Raw genomic sequence first — 19,486 nt, forward strand, 5'->3', positions numbered from 1 at the left:
CGTGCCCCTCAGCCAGTGGGGATGGCAGGTAACTCCCAGCAAATGAAAGGAGGGATGAAAGCTCCGAGTGCTTGGACCTATAGCGGCTGCCTGTGTACGTATATGGGAGCAAGAGTGGCTCTCTGTGGGTGTTCTAGCCCCAGCCACTAGCATCACGGTTAGTGCACGCCGAGGAACCAAAGGATTTGAGTTTGGTTTTATTTGGGTAAACTAAAAAAAAAAAAGAAAAGTCTTGGAATCTGGCAATAAAATCGTCTAACGCGGCAGAGGGAGTCAACCGAGGCAGGTCTGAGTGGGAACCAGAGAGAGAAGTTTCAGAAGAGTAGCGGTGTTCAAACAGACGCTCAGCCTGCCTTGAGGAGGCGTGGGTGCTGGGAGAAGGGCGTGCTTGCCGGAGCCCCGCTCTCGCCACTGGAAATGGCAGAAGCTGGGTCTCCGGGGGTGCCCCGGGGCATGTAGGCGAAGCTGCTCAGCGGGTCCAACCGGGCGCGCGTGCGTGCAGAACCCCCAGCAGGTCCCCACCTGGGCCCCGGGCCGCGCGCTCGGCCCTCCCGCCGCGGGTGAGTATGTTTCAGGAAGCGGCGCATTCCGGGGGCCGCATCCTCAAGTCCCCGCCCGTGAGTGCAGGGGCGAGGGGGGTGGGCGGTCTGCAACAGGTCCCACGGCACCCCCTGCCCCGGGCCTCGCCGGCGCGCCTCCAAGGCCGGCGCCTTTCCAGACCCGCCCTGTCCCAGGGTCTGTCTGGCAGACGCGCGGGGCTGCGGGGCCGCCTCTCCGGAAGCCAGCCCGGTGGTCCCCGAAGCCGACTCATAAATGATTTATGAGCCGGGGCGGAGCGGGCCGGGTGGAGGGGTGGGGTGAGGCGAGGAAAGAGCGGGGTTGGGTGGGGGGCGGAGGCGGCGGCGGCGGCTCGACCCGAAGGAGAGCTGGACCGGGCGCGCGGTGAGTAGCCCCTTCGGAGCCAGGAAGGCGTCTGGGGCCCCAACCCCGGGGGTGAGCGCCCCCCGCCCAGAAAGCTAGGGGGGCGGGAAATGGGGGGGAGGGGCACACTCTGTATCCCCCTCTCCCAGCCCGCGGCGCTCTCTCCCCGGCCCGCGGCAGGTGATGCCAGCCCGGAGAGCGGCGGGGGAGCCCGAGGGGCTGCAGGGCGAGGTGGACCTCTCGGGAGTTCGGGGCAGGGCGCTGACGCGCGCCAACTTTGCGGGCTGCGTGGTGGGTCTTTCCACGCAGCGGAGAGAAGCCGGCGGCTGCGGGGTGCGAGCCAGAGATGGGGGCGCAAGCGCGACTCGGACCCCAGGCCACCAGCTCGCTCTGTGAGAGGGGGGCGGACCAGGGAGGCGGGTCTGGGGCTTGGGAACTGCTGGTCGGTGCGGGGAGTCCCCGGCGGAGGGTGGGGGTAGTGGAGCGAGGGGTGTGGGGCATTGACTCCCCACGGCTGGGTATGGAGAGGGGTCCCCTTCCTCTGATTTGCTGAAAGGAGTAAGGAGTGCAGCCGACTGGCACACGTGGGGCTCTGGGGGTGCCGTGGGCGGGCGGCCTTGTCGCCCTGCCCACGTGCGGGCGCAGTCACCCCTGGCTTGAAGCATTGCTCGGTCCGCTCTGGGCGCGCAGCGCAGGGACCTTCAGCGATTGCCAGACGGAGAACGGGGTGTTGGAGGCGCACCCTGGCCGGTAAGGCGTCCGGGAGGATAACAAAGGGAAGCGTGGACAGACGAAGAGCTTCGCGGTGCCGGGGAGTCGGGGAGTCGGGGGCCGGAGGTCAGTTTCTCCAAGTCCTCGCCGAGAGCGGCGGCGGATCGGATCGCGGGAGCCCGGGGCGCACCGGTCTTGACCCCTTTCTCACCCGCGACCCCAGTCCACTCCAGCCTGCGCCAGCGGCGGCCAAGTTACTCGGGCACCCCCATCCCCTTCCCCCCGGTGGTGAAGGATTCCTGGAGTCTCCGGGCTTCGCGCGCCCGCCCGCCCGGCCGCGCATCCTTTGTCCAGCAGCCCTGGAAAGGCTCCTGGCGCCGGGGGCGCGCGGGCAGGAGGGGGCCCCGGGCCGGCGGAGGGTGGTAGGGAAAGGCGGGGACGATAGGCACCGCCAGCTGGAGTAGCAACAGGTTTTGCCTTGTAGCCCGCGGCAGCTGCTGAAACTCGCTCCTGCCCCGGGGCTTGGAGGACGCTTTTCCCGGGTTCCGGAGACAGGCGGCTGAGCTTGGTTAATTTCAGCAGGTGTGTGATTGGGATCCTGGAACGTCCCCTCCCGCACCCCAACAGAGACACCCCCACCCCCGCCCCCGGAGACTCAACTGCTGGCTGTTCCTGGGTTGCTTGAGCCGGATGACACTTTTCGAAAGACTTGAATATAGGCAACTTCCTATTATTCAACGTGTGTGAACTTAGGACTTTGGATCTTCTCCTTCATTTGTGAGTTTCCTCTGTCAGCGGCGGCCGCGGCGGAGCTGAGGCTGTTGCTCTTGGCAGGCAGGGGCGGTCCGAACCCTCTGTGGACTGCCAGGTGTGAGTGCGGCCAGGCCCTGCACCTGAATTCCACCGCCAACTCTCCCACGCCGTTCAAAACCCCGCATTGCAGACAGCAATGAGAACCGCTGGGGGGACTGCAAACAACTGCTGTGCTCAGGTCGTCAGTGGGACTAGAGACTTCCTCCTCGTAAAAGCCGGGGCCCTCTGTTCCCTGCTACAGTGCCTTTTAATTTAGTTTTCTTAATGTATCCCATTTTTAAAATGAACTTTCTTATGAGTTCCAGGCTTCCCTGATGGCTCAGTTGGTAAAGAATCTGCCTGCAATGCAGGAGACCCTGCTTTGATTCCTGGGTCGGGAAGATCTGCTGGAGAAGGGATAAGCTACCCACTTCAGTATTCCTGGGCTTCCCTTGTGACTCAGCTCCTAAAGAATCCACCTGCAATGCGGGAGACCTGGGTTCAATCCCTGGGTTGGGAAGATCCCCTGGAGAAGGGAAAGGCTACCCACTCCAGTATTCTGGGCTGGAGAATTCCATGGACTGCATAGTCCATGGGGTCGCAAAGAGTGGGACACAACTGAGTGACTTTAACTTTCACTTTGAGTTCCATGCTGGACTATTCCTGTGTGTCTAGTGTGGTGAAGCAAAGTGCATCAAAGGACAGGTAGAAAATAATAAGGCAAATATTGGTTTGTTGGGACCATTCGCAGTATGAAGGAAGTCCGTTTGTAGGGATCAAGAGTTCACACTGAGATTAGTTCAAGGTCAGGATGCATGGTTACAAATGACTGAAAGCAATTCTGCATAATTTTAGCAGAAAAGAGACTGGATACTGGGGTGAGCTAGTGATGGGACCGAAAGGCTGGCTGGCCGGCCAGGCTTGGGAGCCCAGAGGAGTGGACTTGGGGCTTACAGCAGGATTCCTGTTGGGGTACGGCCGTGGCTGCCATGAGGCTCTGACTGTGGCTGCTCGCATGTTGCCATCATTGAAGCAGAAACTGCCTCTGCTGCCCTGTGTTTCATGCACAAGCCCAGGAGTGAGCGTCTGATTGGCTGAAAACCCCATGGACAGAGGAGTCTGGCAGGCTACAGTCTATGGGGTCCCAGAGCGTCGGACAGGACTTAGTGACTTAGCATGCACACATCCTTGCTGAGTGCCTAGTATGTGCCAGGCTCCAACGGCACCAAGATGGGGAGTCAGGGGCCCCACAAAGCTGCTGGGCTTGGTCCGCTCAGTGCAATCAAAGAAAGATGTTCAGCTAGGTTTTGCTTCAAGTCTGTTGTTCTGCAGTTGTGTTTGGGAGGATGGAGGTGTCTTTGGAAAGAGGTATGGCTTAGTCAGGAACAGTGCTGGTTCTCAAGCCTTTGTTGTCTAAGCATCAGTCACCAGGGGAGGGTGCTAAACATGCAGATTAATGGGCCACATCTCCAGAAATGCAGTCTGATAATCTCATTTGAAACAAAAGACCCAGTTTTACGCTGATTTGGCTCTTGGGTCTGGAGCCATCTTGGGGTTTGTGCTGGCAGTTCCCTGATGGCTCTCAGGGGCTCTTGCTACTGAGTGTACCAAAGTACCCAGACCTTGAAAGCACAGCAATTCGAACTGAGACAAAAGCTTCTTTGTCACCTTGACTTTTATCTGTAGTCTGGTGTTTTGTAAGTAATGAGGTTTCGATATGTTCTTAAAAGTGGCTCCAGAAGTTAAGAGGGACCTCCACTCGGGAGCAGGACGCATGCGCCGCTCGGGTGCTGCCCTAACCCAGTGGACGCCCCATCTTCGCCTTTCCTGAGGGATCTCTCCAGCCTGCTCTTCATCGAGGATGGCTGGAGCCTGTTTATTCACAGGTCTCCCGTGGGCCTCCTGCCGTCTCCCCTCACTGCGTTTCCCTCTGTCCCCAGCAGGGCCTTGGTGGCATCACCAGGAAATCAGCCTTTCTTAGCAGCTGAGTCTTTAATCCTTCCAGCTGCTGTGCTTCTGCGTGTCCTTTAGCAGAAAACAAGACGTGTGTGCATGTGCATGTGCACGTCCGCCTGTGGAGTGTATGCACCTGGGGTGTTCCGAGTGTGCTGTGTCTGTGTGAGCTGTGTGTGTGATGTGTGTGCACGTCCGCCTGTGGAGTGTATGCACCTGGGGTGTTCCGAGTGTGCTGTGTCTGTGTGAGCTGTGTGTGTGATGTGTGTGCACGTCCGCCTGTGGAGTGTATGCACCTGGGGTGTTCCGAGTGTGCTGTGTCTGTGTGAGCTGTGTGTGTGATGTGTGTGCACGTCCGCCTGTGGAGTGTATGCACCTGGGGTGTTCCGAGTGTGTTGTGTCTGTGTGAGCTGTGTGTGTGATGTGTGTGCACGTCCGCCTGTGGAGTGTATGCACCTGGGGTGTTCCGAGTGTGCTGTGTCTGTGTGAACAGTGTGTGTGATGTGTGTGCACGTCCGCCTGTGGAGTGTATGCACCTGGGGTGTTCCGAGTGTGCTGTGTCTGTGAGCTGTGTGTGTGATGTGTGTGCACGTCCGCCTGTGGAGTGTATGCACCTGGGGTGTTCCGAGTGTGCTGTGTCTGTGTGAGCCATGTGTGTGATGTGTGTGCACGTCTGCCTGTGGAGTGTATGCACCTGGGGTGTTCCGTGTGTGCTGTGTCTGTGTGAGCTGTGTGTCAGTGTGCGTGCCTGAGCCGTGTGTGTGATGTGCGTGCATGCCCGCCTGTGGAGTGTGTTCCATGTGTGCTGTGTCTGTGTGAACTGTGTGTCAGTGTGCGTGCCCGGATTGTGTGTGATGTGCGTGCATGCCCGCCTGCCCGCCCGCAGCAGCGTGGTCCTACCTGGATAACCACACGCCCCTCCGTCGTCTCTCCCTCCTGCCCCGTTCAGCCCCGCAGAGCTGCAGACGGGCTGGGCAGAGGCTGACTTGCTGTGTCTCCTCCTTCTTATCTGTTCTCTCTGGGAGAGATTCGGGGACCGAGCAGGGCGCTGATTCGTGGTGGAGACCGTGAAAGGCTCACGTGCTTCCGAGCCCGAGCACAGGTTGTTGGCAGGGATCGTCCTTTAGAAGCCCTGGCAGGGTCCCGGTGTGTCTGTGTCCGTGGGTGAGGTGGACCCGGAGGCGGGGCTCCATGAGGGTGGCACTGGGCACCGCTGGGGAGCCGGGCAGCCCGTGGTTTGAGAAGGGGAGAGTCGAGGGTCCCTCCACTGGCAGGTCTGGGCAGACGGGACTGCAGTGGGCGGGGCTTAGAAGATGAGGCGGTTCTAAGGGCACCCGATGTGAATGAACATCTTCTCTCAGGTAGCTCATCACCTCCTGCCTCTGGTCTGGGCTTTCTTTGACTTGGTGGAATACAGATCGTGGGTCCTCTGGCCTCTTGTACAAATGTGTCCATCTCTTAGTGGTCCCTCTCCCACATCTTGCGTGTGTTCCTGGAGAAAGGGAAAGCACGTGAAGTCACTCAGTCCGACTCTTTGCGACCCCATGGACTGTAGCTCACCAGGCTTCTCCATCCATGGAATTTTCTAGGCAAGAATACTGGGATGGGTCGCCATTCCCTTCTCCAGGGGGTCTTCCTGACCCAAGGATCGAACCTGGGTCTCCTGCATTGAGGGCAGATGCTTTACCGTCTGAACCACCAGGGAATCCCTATGGGTTTCTGGAGAACCCCATCCTTATTTTGAAAGTTAGTGAGTGTAATACACAAAATAAAGTCAGGGTGTTCCTGCTCCCGGAGGAAAAGGACAGGCAGAGCAGCGGTTGCCCTGGGAAGTTCTGTTTCGAGTCCTCTCGCCCAATGCCTGGCACAAGCCGAGCTCTTGGTTCGGATGATGTAGTTTCTGTTCCGCAGCTCACACTCAGCCCTGTCTGTGTGCCTGCACTGTGCTCAGCTCTGGGGAGAGAAACTCCAGGAGGACGGGGTCCACGCTGCCCCCGGGACGCTGGGTTGGGAGCTGATTTCGGTTCCTGATCTTTCTCCCCGTTCCCGGGGGAGGGCGGGGGTCTCCCTCTGCTCAGTCTCTCATCGCCTGGACCCCGAGTCGCCCATGGGGTGACTTGACACGGGGACTCCCACCCGGGCGACCTGGTGAGCGTGTTAAAAAGACAGAAACCAGCGTCACCCGGCCTTAAAGAGCTTGGTCCCTGCCCTTGAGGCCACGCTCTTCCAGTTTGGGTTGAGGGGAGTGAAGAGGAGATAAAGTTAGATCAGTGAGCGTATTAGTGAGATAAGAGACGGAGTAAAACACGTCTCCAGGAATGCGGTTGTTGCTGTTTGTTGTTTAGTCCCCCGACTCTTTGTGACCCCACGGACTGTAGCCCACCAGGCTCCTCTGTCCGTGGGATTTCCCAGCAAGAATACTGGAGTGGGTTGCCATTGCCTCCTCCAGGGGATCTTCCCCACCCGTGTCTCCTGCATTGAAGGCGGATTCTTTACCACGGAGCCAGATCACGGAGCACATTAGTAAAATAAAAGACAAAGTAAGACATTTGCAGAGATGGGGAGAACAGCCCAAAACTGGAGGAAAAATGAGCATCTTATCTATTGCTGGGGGGCTCTGCCTCTCTGAGATGGCGGGCTCCGCAGGGAGGGTGTCTCAGAGTTGGGACAGTCCAGGCTTGGGCTCTGAAAGCCACCTACTGGATGTGAGTTCTGGCCCACCATTAGTCAGCGGTGGCTTCGGGCAAATCACTGAGATTCTCTGAGTCAGTTTCCTCATCTGCGAAATGGGATAATGCCTTAAGTGAGTTCCTACCTGTGGGCGTGTGGAACGTTTTCAGATGCGGTTAAGTGTTAGCTTCTGAGACCGCACAGTCACTCCACTGCCTGGCGTTCCTGGGTCTGGCTCTTGGCCGGGGACCTTCTAGCTTTCCTGCCCCCACGCTTGGAGCAGGCTCTGTGTTTCTTCCCCAGCAGCGGATTAGGCTGAGCACTTGCTCTAAAGCCTGGCAGCCTCTCCACCAGGCGAGCTGCGGGTGCGGGCAGGCTGCAGGCATTAGTGACTCCCCGTCTCTTCTCTCCCTGCCAGGAATGCTGCTTTGATGGACTGAGTCCCCCTCCCCTGCCTGCCAGAGAAGGTTCTCTGCTGCCCTTCGCTGCATGCCAGCCCGGCCAGGAAACTGAGGACACCACAGACTCAACTTCAGGACGCTTCTTCTGCACAGGAACGCGCTCCTGCCGCCCCTAAGGCTTCCAGAACCCCTGACGTGGGCGGCCCCCAGTACCACCTCATGTTCAGGGCATCTTACTAGCCATGGTCCTCCTCCTCAGCTTCCTCCTGCTGCTGGGCCTCTGTGAGGACACCGTGTCAGAGGAGCCGTCATCATCCGGGTACCGTCCTGCTGATTTGGAGTTCCAGTTGCCTTCAACCCCCTATCAGACCAGCGACTCCTACGATCCTGGTCCCGCTGGCTTCTTCTTTCACATCGTGCGCCTGTTTGTTCATGTTGTGCAGCCCAATGCTTTCCCTGAAGGTAAGTCCCGTGGCTGGAAAAAGATAGAATTTGTCCCCAAACACCGCTCCCGGGCACACACGCATTAGTGTTAATGACAGCATGATAGGAGGAGGATGTATTCTCTGTGGTCAAGTGTGAGATTCTGAGTGAGTGAGTGGCACAGGAACAGAAAGCATTTAGATGGAAGTTAAGAAAGTCAAATGAAATAGATTGTCAGGAACGTGATGATAAGAAAATGAAACTGAAATGTGTTGCCATGTTGTTCTTCCAATTCTTTATCCTCCATCCCCTCCTTCTTTGTGTTGGTTAGAGAACGGAATTATCCTCAAATTCCTACCAAAGGTAAAAGGTAGGCTAAAAGTGCGAATTCCCTGCCATCAAATGAGAAGTCAATAATGACCGCTCATGGACATTGAATGTTAGAAGTTTAACTCTCCTCCACCCACTACGATACGTGGTTTTGACACTGCTTCAGGCTAGGTCAGGTGAAACAAACCTGTTACCTGGGTAACTTGTTTGCTTCAGTTCTATGAGTCTGAGTCTGAGGACAGGAGGGAACTTGGCTGGCATCGTGCAGTTGCTCTGTGTATGTGCCACTGTCTGGCTTTAGCACTGGGGCTAATCTGTCCTGGGAAGTCTTCGGGGTGTGTGTTTTCAGGAACGGGATTATGAAAATGTAAGTGGTCTATGGGAAGTGTCTGCTATTAGGGTTTGGCAGTCTAAATTTTTATTGGTTTAATGTTAGATCTAGCTTAGGCTTGTTCTTTTAACTATGAAGATTTGCATACTATTATTGATTATTAAGTGTTATAAAATTTGTGGTAGTCTTGATCATTTTCCTAAGATGGTCAGCCATTGTTCATAAGAAGATTATTTGTGAGAGAGAGAGAGGAGGAGAGAGAATGTATTTAGCAAACCTTAGCACCTGTTTATATTATGGGCAGTTTATAGATTTTCTTAATATACATTTACATAGAACTTTTTACATGTATTTATGTCAGGTTAAGCAGTTGAAACAGTCTGAAGTGTAGTTCTCAAATTTTTGTTAGTTTAAATTTCGATTCAGTGAAGTAAATCCCTCGGAGCCCTTCTGTCGTAGAAGAGTGTCCTGGGCAAGCACTGCTTACTGCTTACGTCACTGCCTAAAAGACTCAATCTGGAAGGCCAAAGGACAGAAGCAGAAGACACCCTGAGTTTATTTGTTCATACTGAACACAAGGTCGCGCTTCTCAATAGATATCTCTTCATTTATCTTTAGACTTGATGTAAATATAATTGAATAAATACACGGTTGGCCAAAAAAGTTTGTTGGAGTTTTTCTGTAACACCTTATGCAGAAACCCGAACAGACTTTTTGAGCAGTAAATACCTGGTGGCTCCGTGGTTAAAGAACGCACCTGAAAGTGCAGGAGGCCCGGGTCCGATCCCTGGGTTGAGAAGATCCCCGGGAAAAGGAAACAGCAACCCACTCCAGTATTCTTGCATTCTCCCATGAACAGAGGAGCCTGGTGGGCTACAGTCCAGGGGGTCACAGAGAGTCAGACAGGACTGAGCACAAAGGCAAGCAAGCACAGATGCCGATTAGTGAATGTAGTCTGGGCTTCTTGTTTATGTAGAAAACCTAGAATTCAGTTGTTTGATATGAATCTGCAATGACTTCTTTAAAAAGACTGTGAAGCCTCCTTGTGTCATTCTAAGGCAGATCATGTAATCAGTTAATCCTGTAATCTCTTTCCATATGGTTATTTTTCTCCCTCTGGGTTTCATAGGAAGACTTCCTCACACTAGTTTCACTAGGGAAAACAATATTTTTAAAGGTCTTCATTCGAATGATCAGGTTAAAAGGTGTCTTACTTCCATTGCCTTCTAGGGTTTTTTTTTTTTTATCTCCAACAACATGATTAGTGTGGAATTTAAATCCCAGTGTAATCCTAGGGTGTTAGCCTTCCTTGTCCTTTGACCTTCATCAATACTTGCTACTTTGGAGAAAGAAATTCCCAGAAGTAGACCAGAGCAGACCAACACTGCCCTTTTCAAAAAGCTTGTCAGGCTGCTTGGAGGATATAATACTGAACTTAGCAGCTGATGCTTGCAAGTGTCGGCTGTCTTCCACCACTTCCTTACTTACGCTCTTCCACTCAGTTACTGACTTTCATAGTAGCTTCAAAGTGCTCATTAGGTGCTTTGCATAATAAAGGACACTAGAGCACAATCATGGTTTTCTGGGGTTTTTTCCCCCCTTTTCACATGACTTTTTAAAAAATAATTGAAGTATCGTCGGTTTACAGTGTGTGTTAGCTTCAGGCTTTCATCACATTGGTTCAGTTTTGTGTGTGTGTGTGTGTGTGTGTGTACATATATTTATATATGTATTCTTTTCAGATTCTTTGCCCTAGTTCCCTGTGCTATAAGTAGGTCTTTGCTGGTTATCTGTTTTATACACAGTAGTGTGACTATGTCAGTCCCATCCTCCCAATTCATCCCTCCCCTCCCCTTCCCCTTGGTAACCATAAGTTTGTTTTCTGGTTCTGTGAGTCTATTCCTGTTTTGTAAAGAAGTTCATCTGTGTTTTTTGGTTTTAGACTCCACGTGTAAATGATATCCTGTGATGTTTGTCTGGCTCTGTCTCATTTCACTTAGTGTGATCATCTCCAGGTCCATCCATGTCACGGCAAGTGGCATTAGTCCATCCTTTTTTATGGCTGAGTAATACTCCGTTGTATATATGCACCACATCCTCGGTGTCCATTCGTCTTTTGATGAACCCTTAGCTTGCTTTCCTGTCTTGTCTGATGTGAATAGTGTTGCAGTGATCTTTGGGGTGAGTGCATTTCATGAGCCCCATAACAAAGAGTGACATCTTCATAAGAGAGAGGTAGATTTTTATGTATTAACTAACTTTATACATTAATCAAAACAGTTAACTTCAGGATGAGTGGAGTAACATCTTCACAGAGGATCATATCCCATAGGTCTGTTCTTTCATGTGAGAGAGCAGAAGTGTTCTGGGGGCACAATCCCAGTGCCGGGGCAGAAGAGGAAGGGAGGGCCCTGGAACCCGGCTCCCTCTTCTCGTGCCATAGAACCTGGGGAGTTTTCCACATTTGCATCCTGGGTCCAGCCAAAATGGAATACCCAATTTTGCATTTGGAACTCTCTAAAGAGAAGCACATTATTTTGCCGACAAAAATCCATATAGTCAAGGCTATGGTTTTTCCAGTAGTCATGTATGGATGTGAAATTTGGACCATAAAGAAGGCTGAGCACCAAGGAATTGATACTTTCAAACTGTGGTGCTGGAGAAGACTTTTGAGAGTCCTTTGGACTGCAAGGAGATCAAACCAGTCAATCCTAAAGAAAATCAACCCTGAATATTCACTGGAAGGACTGATGCTGAAGCTGAAGCTCCAATACTTTGGCCACCTGATGGGAAGAACCACTTCTTTGGAAAAGAACCTGATGCTGGGAAAGACTGAAGGCAGGAGGAGAAGGGGACGACAGAGGAGGAGACGGTTGGATGGCATCACTGACTCAATGGACATGAGTTTGAGCAAATTCCAGAAGATGGTGAAGGACAGGAAAACTCGGCGTGCTGCAGTCCATGGGGTCACAAAGAGTTGGACACAACTGAGCGACTGAACACCAGCAAAGAGAAGCCCAGGCTGTATCTTGGTGAATACACGATGGAGAGTTCCTGTTCCGCTGGGGCTTGAGACACAGGCCTGTTCCTGCATTGAAGAAGAGATTAGCTTAGATTAGACCAGGAAGACAGGTAGGCATACAGCTCGGCAGAGTGTGCTCTAGAACTTGGTCTGGGTATTTCATAAACTCTGCCCTGATCTGAAGCTGCAGGAGAGATGTAGTGTCCTGGGCTTGGCTCATTAAGAAGTGAGTGATGACTTATATTAGGGAGGAATTGTTAGTCCGTTTATTAACCTAGAAAGGGTGTTGATGGCAGAATGTGTATGTGGGGGCTGGGGGGCTGGGGAGATGGGGAAAGAGTGTGCCAGGCAGAGAAAACGGCGTGTCCAGAGAGTGGAGGAGGCAGCAGTTCATGTGGACCCACGAGGTGTGCACTCATGGGGTAAGTTGGCCAAGGCTGGGGAGCTAGAGCTAGAGGACCCTGACCGGCAGCCTGGGGAGCTTTGTAGGGGCAGGAAGGAGGCTAAGGCAGCGTAAGCAAAGGTTGCATTCATTTGGCAAGTGTTCTTGAAAGCCACGCCTTCTGTGGTGCACTTGCCGAGTGCTGTGAACCAGCCTCGAAGTGGACTTGGGTTTTGGGAAAAGAATCCGGCTGCAGCTGGTAGGATAGCTCACAGGGAGGGTGAGGCTCCTGCCACGGCCCAGAGGGTGGTAATGATGAACTAACGTGGGCAGGTGATGGGGCAAACTGAGGCAGGTTTCATTTATGTCCAGGGGATTTGGTTTAAGTCCTAGGTCTTGACTGTTGCCTGTTGGGCTGACAATTTTCAGAGCCTCTGTTCTCATAAATGTAGTGTGACTCTATAGCTTTTGTCTGTGAGACTTAAATGAGATGATGCATGTAAAGCCTGTGTTTAAAACCATGCCTGAAAGGCGCAGAGAAAAACCTTCATCATATTATTATTTAGGGCTTCTCTGGTGGCTCAGACGGTCAAGAATCTGCCCATGATGAGAGAGACCAGGTTCAGTCCCTGAGTGGGGAAGATCTCTTGGAGAAGGGAATGGCAACTCACTCTAGTATTCTTGCCTGGAGAATTCCGTGGATAGAGGAGCCTGGCAGGCTATAGTCCACAGGGTTGCAAAGAGTGGGACATGACTCAGTGACTAACACATTTACTTTCATATTGTTATTTGCAAGGAAGCATTGACCAAACTTGTTGCCAGAATTGTTTTTGGGAAGAATACAGAAAAGAAAAGCTGTCTCCAGGAGGGATCTTTAAAATGTTCCTGCTGATGTTTCCTTAGGAACATTCTCCGTGGAGATGCCTTATGAGAAGCAGTTCTGTTACTTTTGAAGTTGGTTGCGCTGTGTCTCCCCAGCAAGCCCCGCAGCAGCAGAGCTGGTCTAGAAGCCAGGACTTGGACGCAGCGCTGGTTTACTAAGTAGTGTCTGCTCCCACAGAGTGTCTGCATCTCACGGGTGCTTGTTTTTCTCTGTTTTTTTTTCCCCCCGCTGTCTCCAGGGTCTGCCGTGAGGCATACTGTGCACCACATCAGCTTGTTTGAATCTCCCACCAACTTTGACAGGTGGATGGTGATCTTATTTCTATTTCTTACAGCCCCTTTTACAGATTGGAAAACTAGGTCAGGGTGAGATTACAGGTTCAAAGCATACAAGTAGCCAGTGGCAGATTGAGAACCCACTGTCTCCAGGACTGGTTACTTCTCCTGTATTCTATAGCTTTCTTGGTGGGTAATTTATTTCCATTTTATTTTGTTTTGGCCAAGCTATGCCGCACACTAGATCTTAAATCACCAGCCAGAGACTGAACCCACACCCTCTGCACTGGAAGCGCGGAATTACAACCACCGTAACTCCAGGGAAGTCCCTCCCTCTTATTTTAATAATAGTGCTTTTAAACTGATTGTGAGTCACTATGAAAAGCAGTGACTTGCCCACTGAGAGCGGGCTCTGCAGGAGATGATCTGGTGTGGATGGTGAGCGGTGCCTTTTCCAGTTTCCTGTGCCTGTGATGATCTTGGCAGAAATCATGACCCATGTCAGAGCCTTTCTAATGGAGCAAACCAAAAGCCTTCCTCTGCTTTTATTTTCGTAGAAATTTTCTAGAATTATTCTCTACTCTGTTTTGGTATATCTTTAGATTAGTGTTGAGGATGGTTGACCTATTTCTAGGCCTTTCCCAGGTGGCGCTCATGGGAAAGAAACCGCTTGCCAATGCAGGAGACATAAGAGACTCGGGTTCGATCCCTGGGTTGGGAAGGTCCCCTGGAGGAGGGCATGGCAACCACTCCAGTATTCTTGCCTGGAGAATCCCCATGGACAGAGGAGCCTAGAGGGCTACAGTCCATGGGGTCGCAAAGAGTCAGACAGGACTGACGACTGAGCACACGTGCACACACGACCGACTTCTCGCAGCGTCTGAGGCTGATCTGATTTGCTCCCGGGAGGCGTGGTGTGGGCTGGATTGGGGTAAGTGGTAGAAGTGGGGCAGCGGGAGGAGCCGAGCTTGGCGTCTGAGGACTTTGGTGCCATCAGACTGAGCGCCGTGAGTCTGTCTGTTGCAGGTGACGGAAACCTATTCGCAAAGGCGGTCCAAAAAGGTCTTTATCAGCAACAGCGTCTTACTGCATAACTCAGGGAGTCGTGTTCAGTATCTCGTAATAAACCAAGATGGAAAGAACATGAAAAAGAATATATATATATATGTCTTTATATCTGTGTATTCCGGATCACTTCGCTGTCCACCAGAAACTAACACAGCATTGTAAATCTGTAATAAATACTTCAGTTAAAAATATTTTTTTCAAAGGGGGTTTAATCATCAGAACTCCGGGTTACTTCGTGACACTTGAGGGGTTGAGGAGGGGATCGGTCAGCACAGACTCTGCCCGCCCCCCTTCTGGGCTCCTCCCTGCCCATGGCCTCTTCCTTCCTTCCTCTGGGTTCCCCCATCCTGCAGTCCTCATGGTGGCAATTCCAGGCTGCCAGCCTCATCGGTCTCAGGCCAGCTTCCTAGAGAATCCGTGGGCCTTCTCTGTCTTTCTGTCTCTTTTTAAGTCTCAATCCCGGTGCTGCCTGGGGTCAGTTGCCAGCCACGGGCCCATGGGGGTACCCATGCCCACAGTCACACCGCACGTGGGCCTGGCGCTGAGAGCCAGCACAGCCCCGAGGCATCACAGGCAGGGAAGCTGGTTTTCAGGAAAGGAGTGGTCGGGCAGATGGCCCAATAGGTGTGTCTGTGCCAACGTCCACCTAGAATCAGGGCGCTGTATTATATCCAGCACCTGCGTATTTCCCCTTTATCAGATGGAGCCAGCATTGTCTCCTTCAGATCACGTGGATGCGTGTTGGCAACCCGCCCAGCCGTAAATAAGGTCGTGGAGGGAAAGGATGACATGAATCGAACCTGTCTCCCCGGTGTTACTGACTGCTGGGCCGTCTACCATCTCTTTGCATCCTAACAGTGACAACAGCCAACAGCCACAACGGGCCTGCTTCTGGGGATTTGAACAGCTCAGCAACTCTGTGAGCTGAGGACTATTAACCCCATTTATTCAGAAGAGGACGCTGAGGTCCTGAGAGCTAGCTAGTTGACCAGAGTTTCACAACGAGCCAGTGGCAGAGCCAGGACTGCTGGGTTGAATGTCCAGGGTCATAGTTGCCGCTTATGTTTAGCCGATAAGGAAAGGGAGACCCAGGGAGGGAGGTTAAAGGACAGCTGCAAGGTCACACACTCTGATGGCTCGGGGACCATGCCAGGGTTTGACCCAGGGCACTGTGAGCGTGAATCTCCTCCATGGGCTTCCTGAAGGAGGCGGGTCTGGAGAGTGTGTGTAACGGGCACTCCGCTAATCCATCTGGTGGGCCTCTTAGTACAGCTTTCATACTGTGGACTTGAAAAGCAAGTCTTGTTGACTGTCTTCCCATAAGCTTGTCCGTGAAGTGTGTGCCAGTCCCATGGAAGATGTGAGAAGATGAGCTTCCTGGCCTCCAGCAATGATGTCCTCTTTGAGGCCTTCAGGTACACGCAGGAAATAAGAGATTAATCACATAGTGTTAGCCACTCAGTTGTGTCCAGCTCTTTGCAGTCCCATGGACTGTAGCCCCCCAGGCTCCTCCGTCCACGGGATTCTCCAGGCAAGAATACTGGAGTGGGTTGCCATGCCCTCCGCCAGGATATCTTCCCGACCCAGGAGCAAACTCGGGTCTCCTGCATTGCAGGTGGATTCTTTACCATCTGAGCCATCGATTAAATACAAATGTCAATAAAGAGATGCCCTCCCGCCCCAGCAGCTGTGGGATGAGACCCATGCGGTAGGAGACATCGCTTGTCTACTGAGTGGGAGAGAAGTTCTAAGACACCTAGAGAAGCAGCTGTCCACTGTGATCTGGAAGTGCTGGGGCAGAAGCAGAGGGATGTTACAGGAGGGTGGCCCCAGGCAGGCCTGTCGTGTACCCTCTGCTGGGCTGGAGTCTAGATTCAGAAATGAGCCTGACAGGTTTTGTCGTTGTTGCTTTTTTGGCCACATCGCACAGCATGTGGGGGTTTTGGCTCCCGGATCAGGGATCGAACCTGCAACTCCTGCATTGAAAGTGTGGGTCTTAACCCCTGGACCGCCAGGGAAGTCCTGAGCCTGACATTTGAGTGGTGGTGATGAGTCTGCACTCTGGAACCACTGCCTGGATTTGAATTCTGGCTCCTGTGTCGACGAGCTGTGTGACCTTGGGTATGCATGACTCATTGGAAAAGACCCTGATGCTGGGAAAGATTGAGGGCAGGAGGAGAGGGGACGACAGAGGAGGAGATGGTTGGATGGCATCACCGACTCAATGGACGTGAGTTTGAGCAAGCTCCGGGAGATGGTGAAGGACAGGGAGGCCTGGCATACTGCTGTCCATGGGTTTGCAAAGAGTCGGACATGGCTGAGTGACTGAACAACAACAAATCTGCAGTGAGCTAGGCACCGGGTGCCCTTTGGAGAGATGGTGCCGCCTGGGCTCCCTGCTCTCAGAAGACTGACGTTGAGCCAGCAGCCTCTGCCTCAGCAGTCAGCTGCAAGGCTGGGAGTCTGGTCCCTGCTGAGCAGTGCCCACGACTTCCGGAGGAGGGACTCGTGCTGGTGGGCCATCGTAGAAGACTTCCTGGAGGAATAGCATTTGAGCTGCGCTGTGTGGGTGTGGAGGAGCTCAGAGAGCAGAGTCGAGCATTCCTGGTCCACAAGCAGAGAGGCCAGAATGATGCAAGATGAGACAGGGGCTGGTAGGACGGGGCCCGGAGAGCAGGGAGCCCAGAGCCCTGCGTATCTGGGAGGTTGTCAGGCTCCTAGCTTGGGGAGGAGCTTGTGGGCAGATGGCAGACCGGCTCTGGAATGTTGGCTGACGTGCCTGCACGGGGTTTGATAGACGATGGAAGGTGGGCATCGCTCAGTAAACCTGTCACCCCAGCCCGAGCTGCCGGAAGGAGGCCGTGGGGGTGGGGTGAGGTGTGCACTGCCCACTGAGGCTGTTCCTGGAGATTGTCATGTTCACGTGGACACTGGTGTCCTAGCTCAGTGCTACTTGAGGTGTGGCCTTTGGACCAAAAACATCAGCCTGACCTGGGAGTTTGAAACCCATCCCTCCACCTGCTAAATCAGGGGTCGCAAAGAGACACGACTGAAGTGATCTGGCAGCAGCATCAGCCTCCTTGCTGTGTCCTCATTTGGTGGAGAGAGAGAAGGTTCTGGTCTGTCCCTCTTTTTCTTTTTTTATAAATTTATTTGGCTGCACCAGGTCTTGGTCGCGGCATGTGGGATCGTCTATGTTCATTGTGGCAGGCAGGATCGTTCTCTAGTTGTGGCAGGCAGACTCTTTGTTACTGCGTGTGGTTCCGCAGCCAGGGAGCGAACCTGAGCCCCCTGAACTGAGAGCTCGGAGTCTTAGCTGCAGGACCACCAGGGAAGTCCCTGGTCTCTTCCTTTTCTTGCGAGGACATTAATCCCCCCACGAGCCCATCTTCATGACTGCATCTAAACAGATCACCTCCCACAGACCTCACTTCCAAACTCCTGCATACTGAGGGTTAGGGATTCGGGCTATGAATTTGGGGTGACTCAGTCCATAGCAGGGCCTCAATACATAGTGCTGCAGTGAAGATTCTTGTATGTGTCTTTTGTGGTGATATATTCACATAATATATATGAATTGGGATGAATTCACTTATGAATGAATTGCTGGGCCATGGGGTAAACATTTTTTTCACCTTTACTAATACTACCAAACAGTTTTCCACAGTGAGTATACCAACCCAATCCTTAATTAAAAAAAAAAAAATATGGAGAATTTCAAATACATGTGCGAGTAGAAAGGCTCTCATCACCCATCACCCTAGATTCTGCAATTCAGCCCATGACCAACCAGTCTTATTTCTGCGTCTACCCAATCCTCGTACTCACCCCCTTCATTTGGCAACAAATTCCAGTTTTTCTATCATTTCCTCTATAAATATTTCAGTGTAACTCTTTAAAAATAAAGACATCATGCTATTATAGTGTATAAAGTTAGCAGGAGATCTTTGGTATGATAAAATATTCGGGAAATGTTCAGATTTCTTGATTGTCTCATAAATGCAGTTTTTAGAACCCTTTGAACTGGGATCCCAATGATGCCAGTACACTGCAGTCTGTTTTTACCTTACACGATGCCCCGCTGTGTCTTTTTCCCCCTTGCAATTTATTTGTTGAAGAACTTAGTTACTGTTGCAGTAGTATTTCCCACGGGCTGAGTTTTGCCGATTCCATCTTCATGGTGTTCTTTACATGTTTCTCTGTCATCTGTGTCTCGTATAAGCTAAGACCTGTAGAGCTCAGATGCAGATTTGTTTTGAGAGAAATAACAGTTTATAGATGGTGTTGACATCTGGTTATCTCTCCTTTTGGTGATGTTAGCAGCACGGATGGTCACCATCTATATTCATTCATTCATAACACATCCAGTCCTTTCAAAATGGTTTGTAAACAGGCTCTCAAGCACATTGGAACTCCAGAAAAACATAGATTTCTTTGTATATTCCAAAACTTGAATTGTTCACTCAACATTTTATGGTAGATATCTCTTCTTGTCCTTCATGTTGCTTAAAATAAAAACTCTTTGAAAGCAAGGAACCTAAAACGTTCATTCACCAATCTTTTGATGTAGGGCCAAGGCTTACATTTTACAATTATGAGTTAATTGCTAACAGTTTAACATCAATTAGTGTCTTCGATATAAACAGCATCCACGATGCATCCTCCATAATTTTTGGTTCTTTGTTTTGATTTCTTTGAAGTGGAGCAAAACAAAGTTCAGAGCTCTCAATTTTCAGCCTGGTTTTTCCTCCCCAGACTTTTACAGTTTACTCACATATATTTCATCCATTGAACTGGCCTTTACTAAGTCTTTATAGAACATTAGACTTCGTTTTCAAAGCTCATTCTTTTTCTGTTCATATTTCTTCAGTTTGTGTAATGTTGTAATCACACATTTGTTTAATATCTAATTACTTATTATATACGGAGAGGCAGAAAGAAACTTGAAAGCAAACCCAGGGTTATGGGTTGGATTGTTCCTCCCACAGTTAGTCCATTGAGGTCCTGACCCCCAGTACCCCAGAATGTGACCTTGTTTGGGGGTAGGGTTCTCCTGGAGTAGCATGGGCTAAAAATCCCCTGGGACCAGTGTCCTTGTGAAAGGGGAAAGCTGGAGACAGATTCAGACCCGGGGAGGATGCCACGTGAAGACTGGGGTCACGCTGCCTCAGGCAAAGAAGTACCAGACCCAGGTGAGATCTGGAGCAGGTCCGCCCTGAGCACCTTCGGAGGGAGAGCCTTGACACCCTGATTTCAGACTTCCAGAAGCAGGGGGCAGTAAATTTCTGCTGGTTAAGCCACTCTATTGTGGCCCTTTTCTAAAA

The 19,486-nt window shown here is 51.9% G+C and overlaps 1 protein-coding gene across 8 annotated transcripts in view; it reads left to right on the forward strand.

Moving 5' to 3' along the window:
* Positions 1–291: 291 nt before the first annotated feature.
* Positions 292–19,486, forward strand: part of PROM1 (prominin 1) — a 113,811-nt gene continuing 94,616 nt past the window's right edge. For 2 of the 8 annotated variants that reach the window (XM_043906140.1, XM_043906141.1), the window contains exons 1-2: positions 692–942; positions 7,466–7,910. In XM_043906140.1, coding sequence (XP_043762075.1) covers positions 7,691–7,910 — 220 coding nt within the window. In that variant the 5' untranslated portion in view covers positions 692–942; positions 7,466–7,690. Of the gene's footprint in view, positions 561–691; positions 943–1,236; positions 1,255–1,458; positions 1,759–7,465; positions 7,911–19,486 lie in introns of those variants that run through there. The other 6 variants (XM_043906142.1, XM_043906134.1, XM_043906137.1 and 3 more) reach the window with 5 other exon arrangements.

The sequence above is a fragment of the Cervus elaphus genome, chromosome 6 (genome assembly GCF_910594005.1).
Source record: "Cervus elaphus chromosome 6, mCerEla1.1, whole genome shotgun sequence".
NCBI classification, from domain to species: Eukaryota; Metazoa; Chordata; class Mammalia; order Artiodactyla; family Cervidae; genus Cervus; species Cervus elaphus.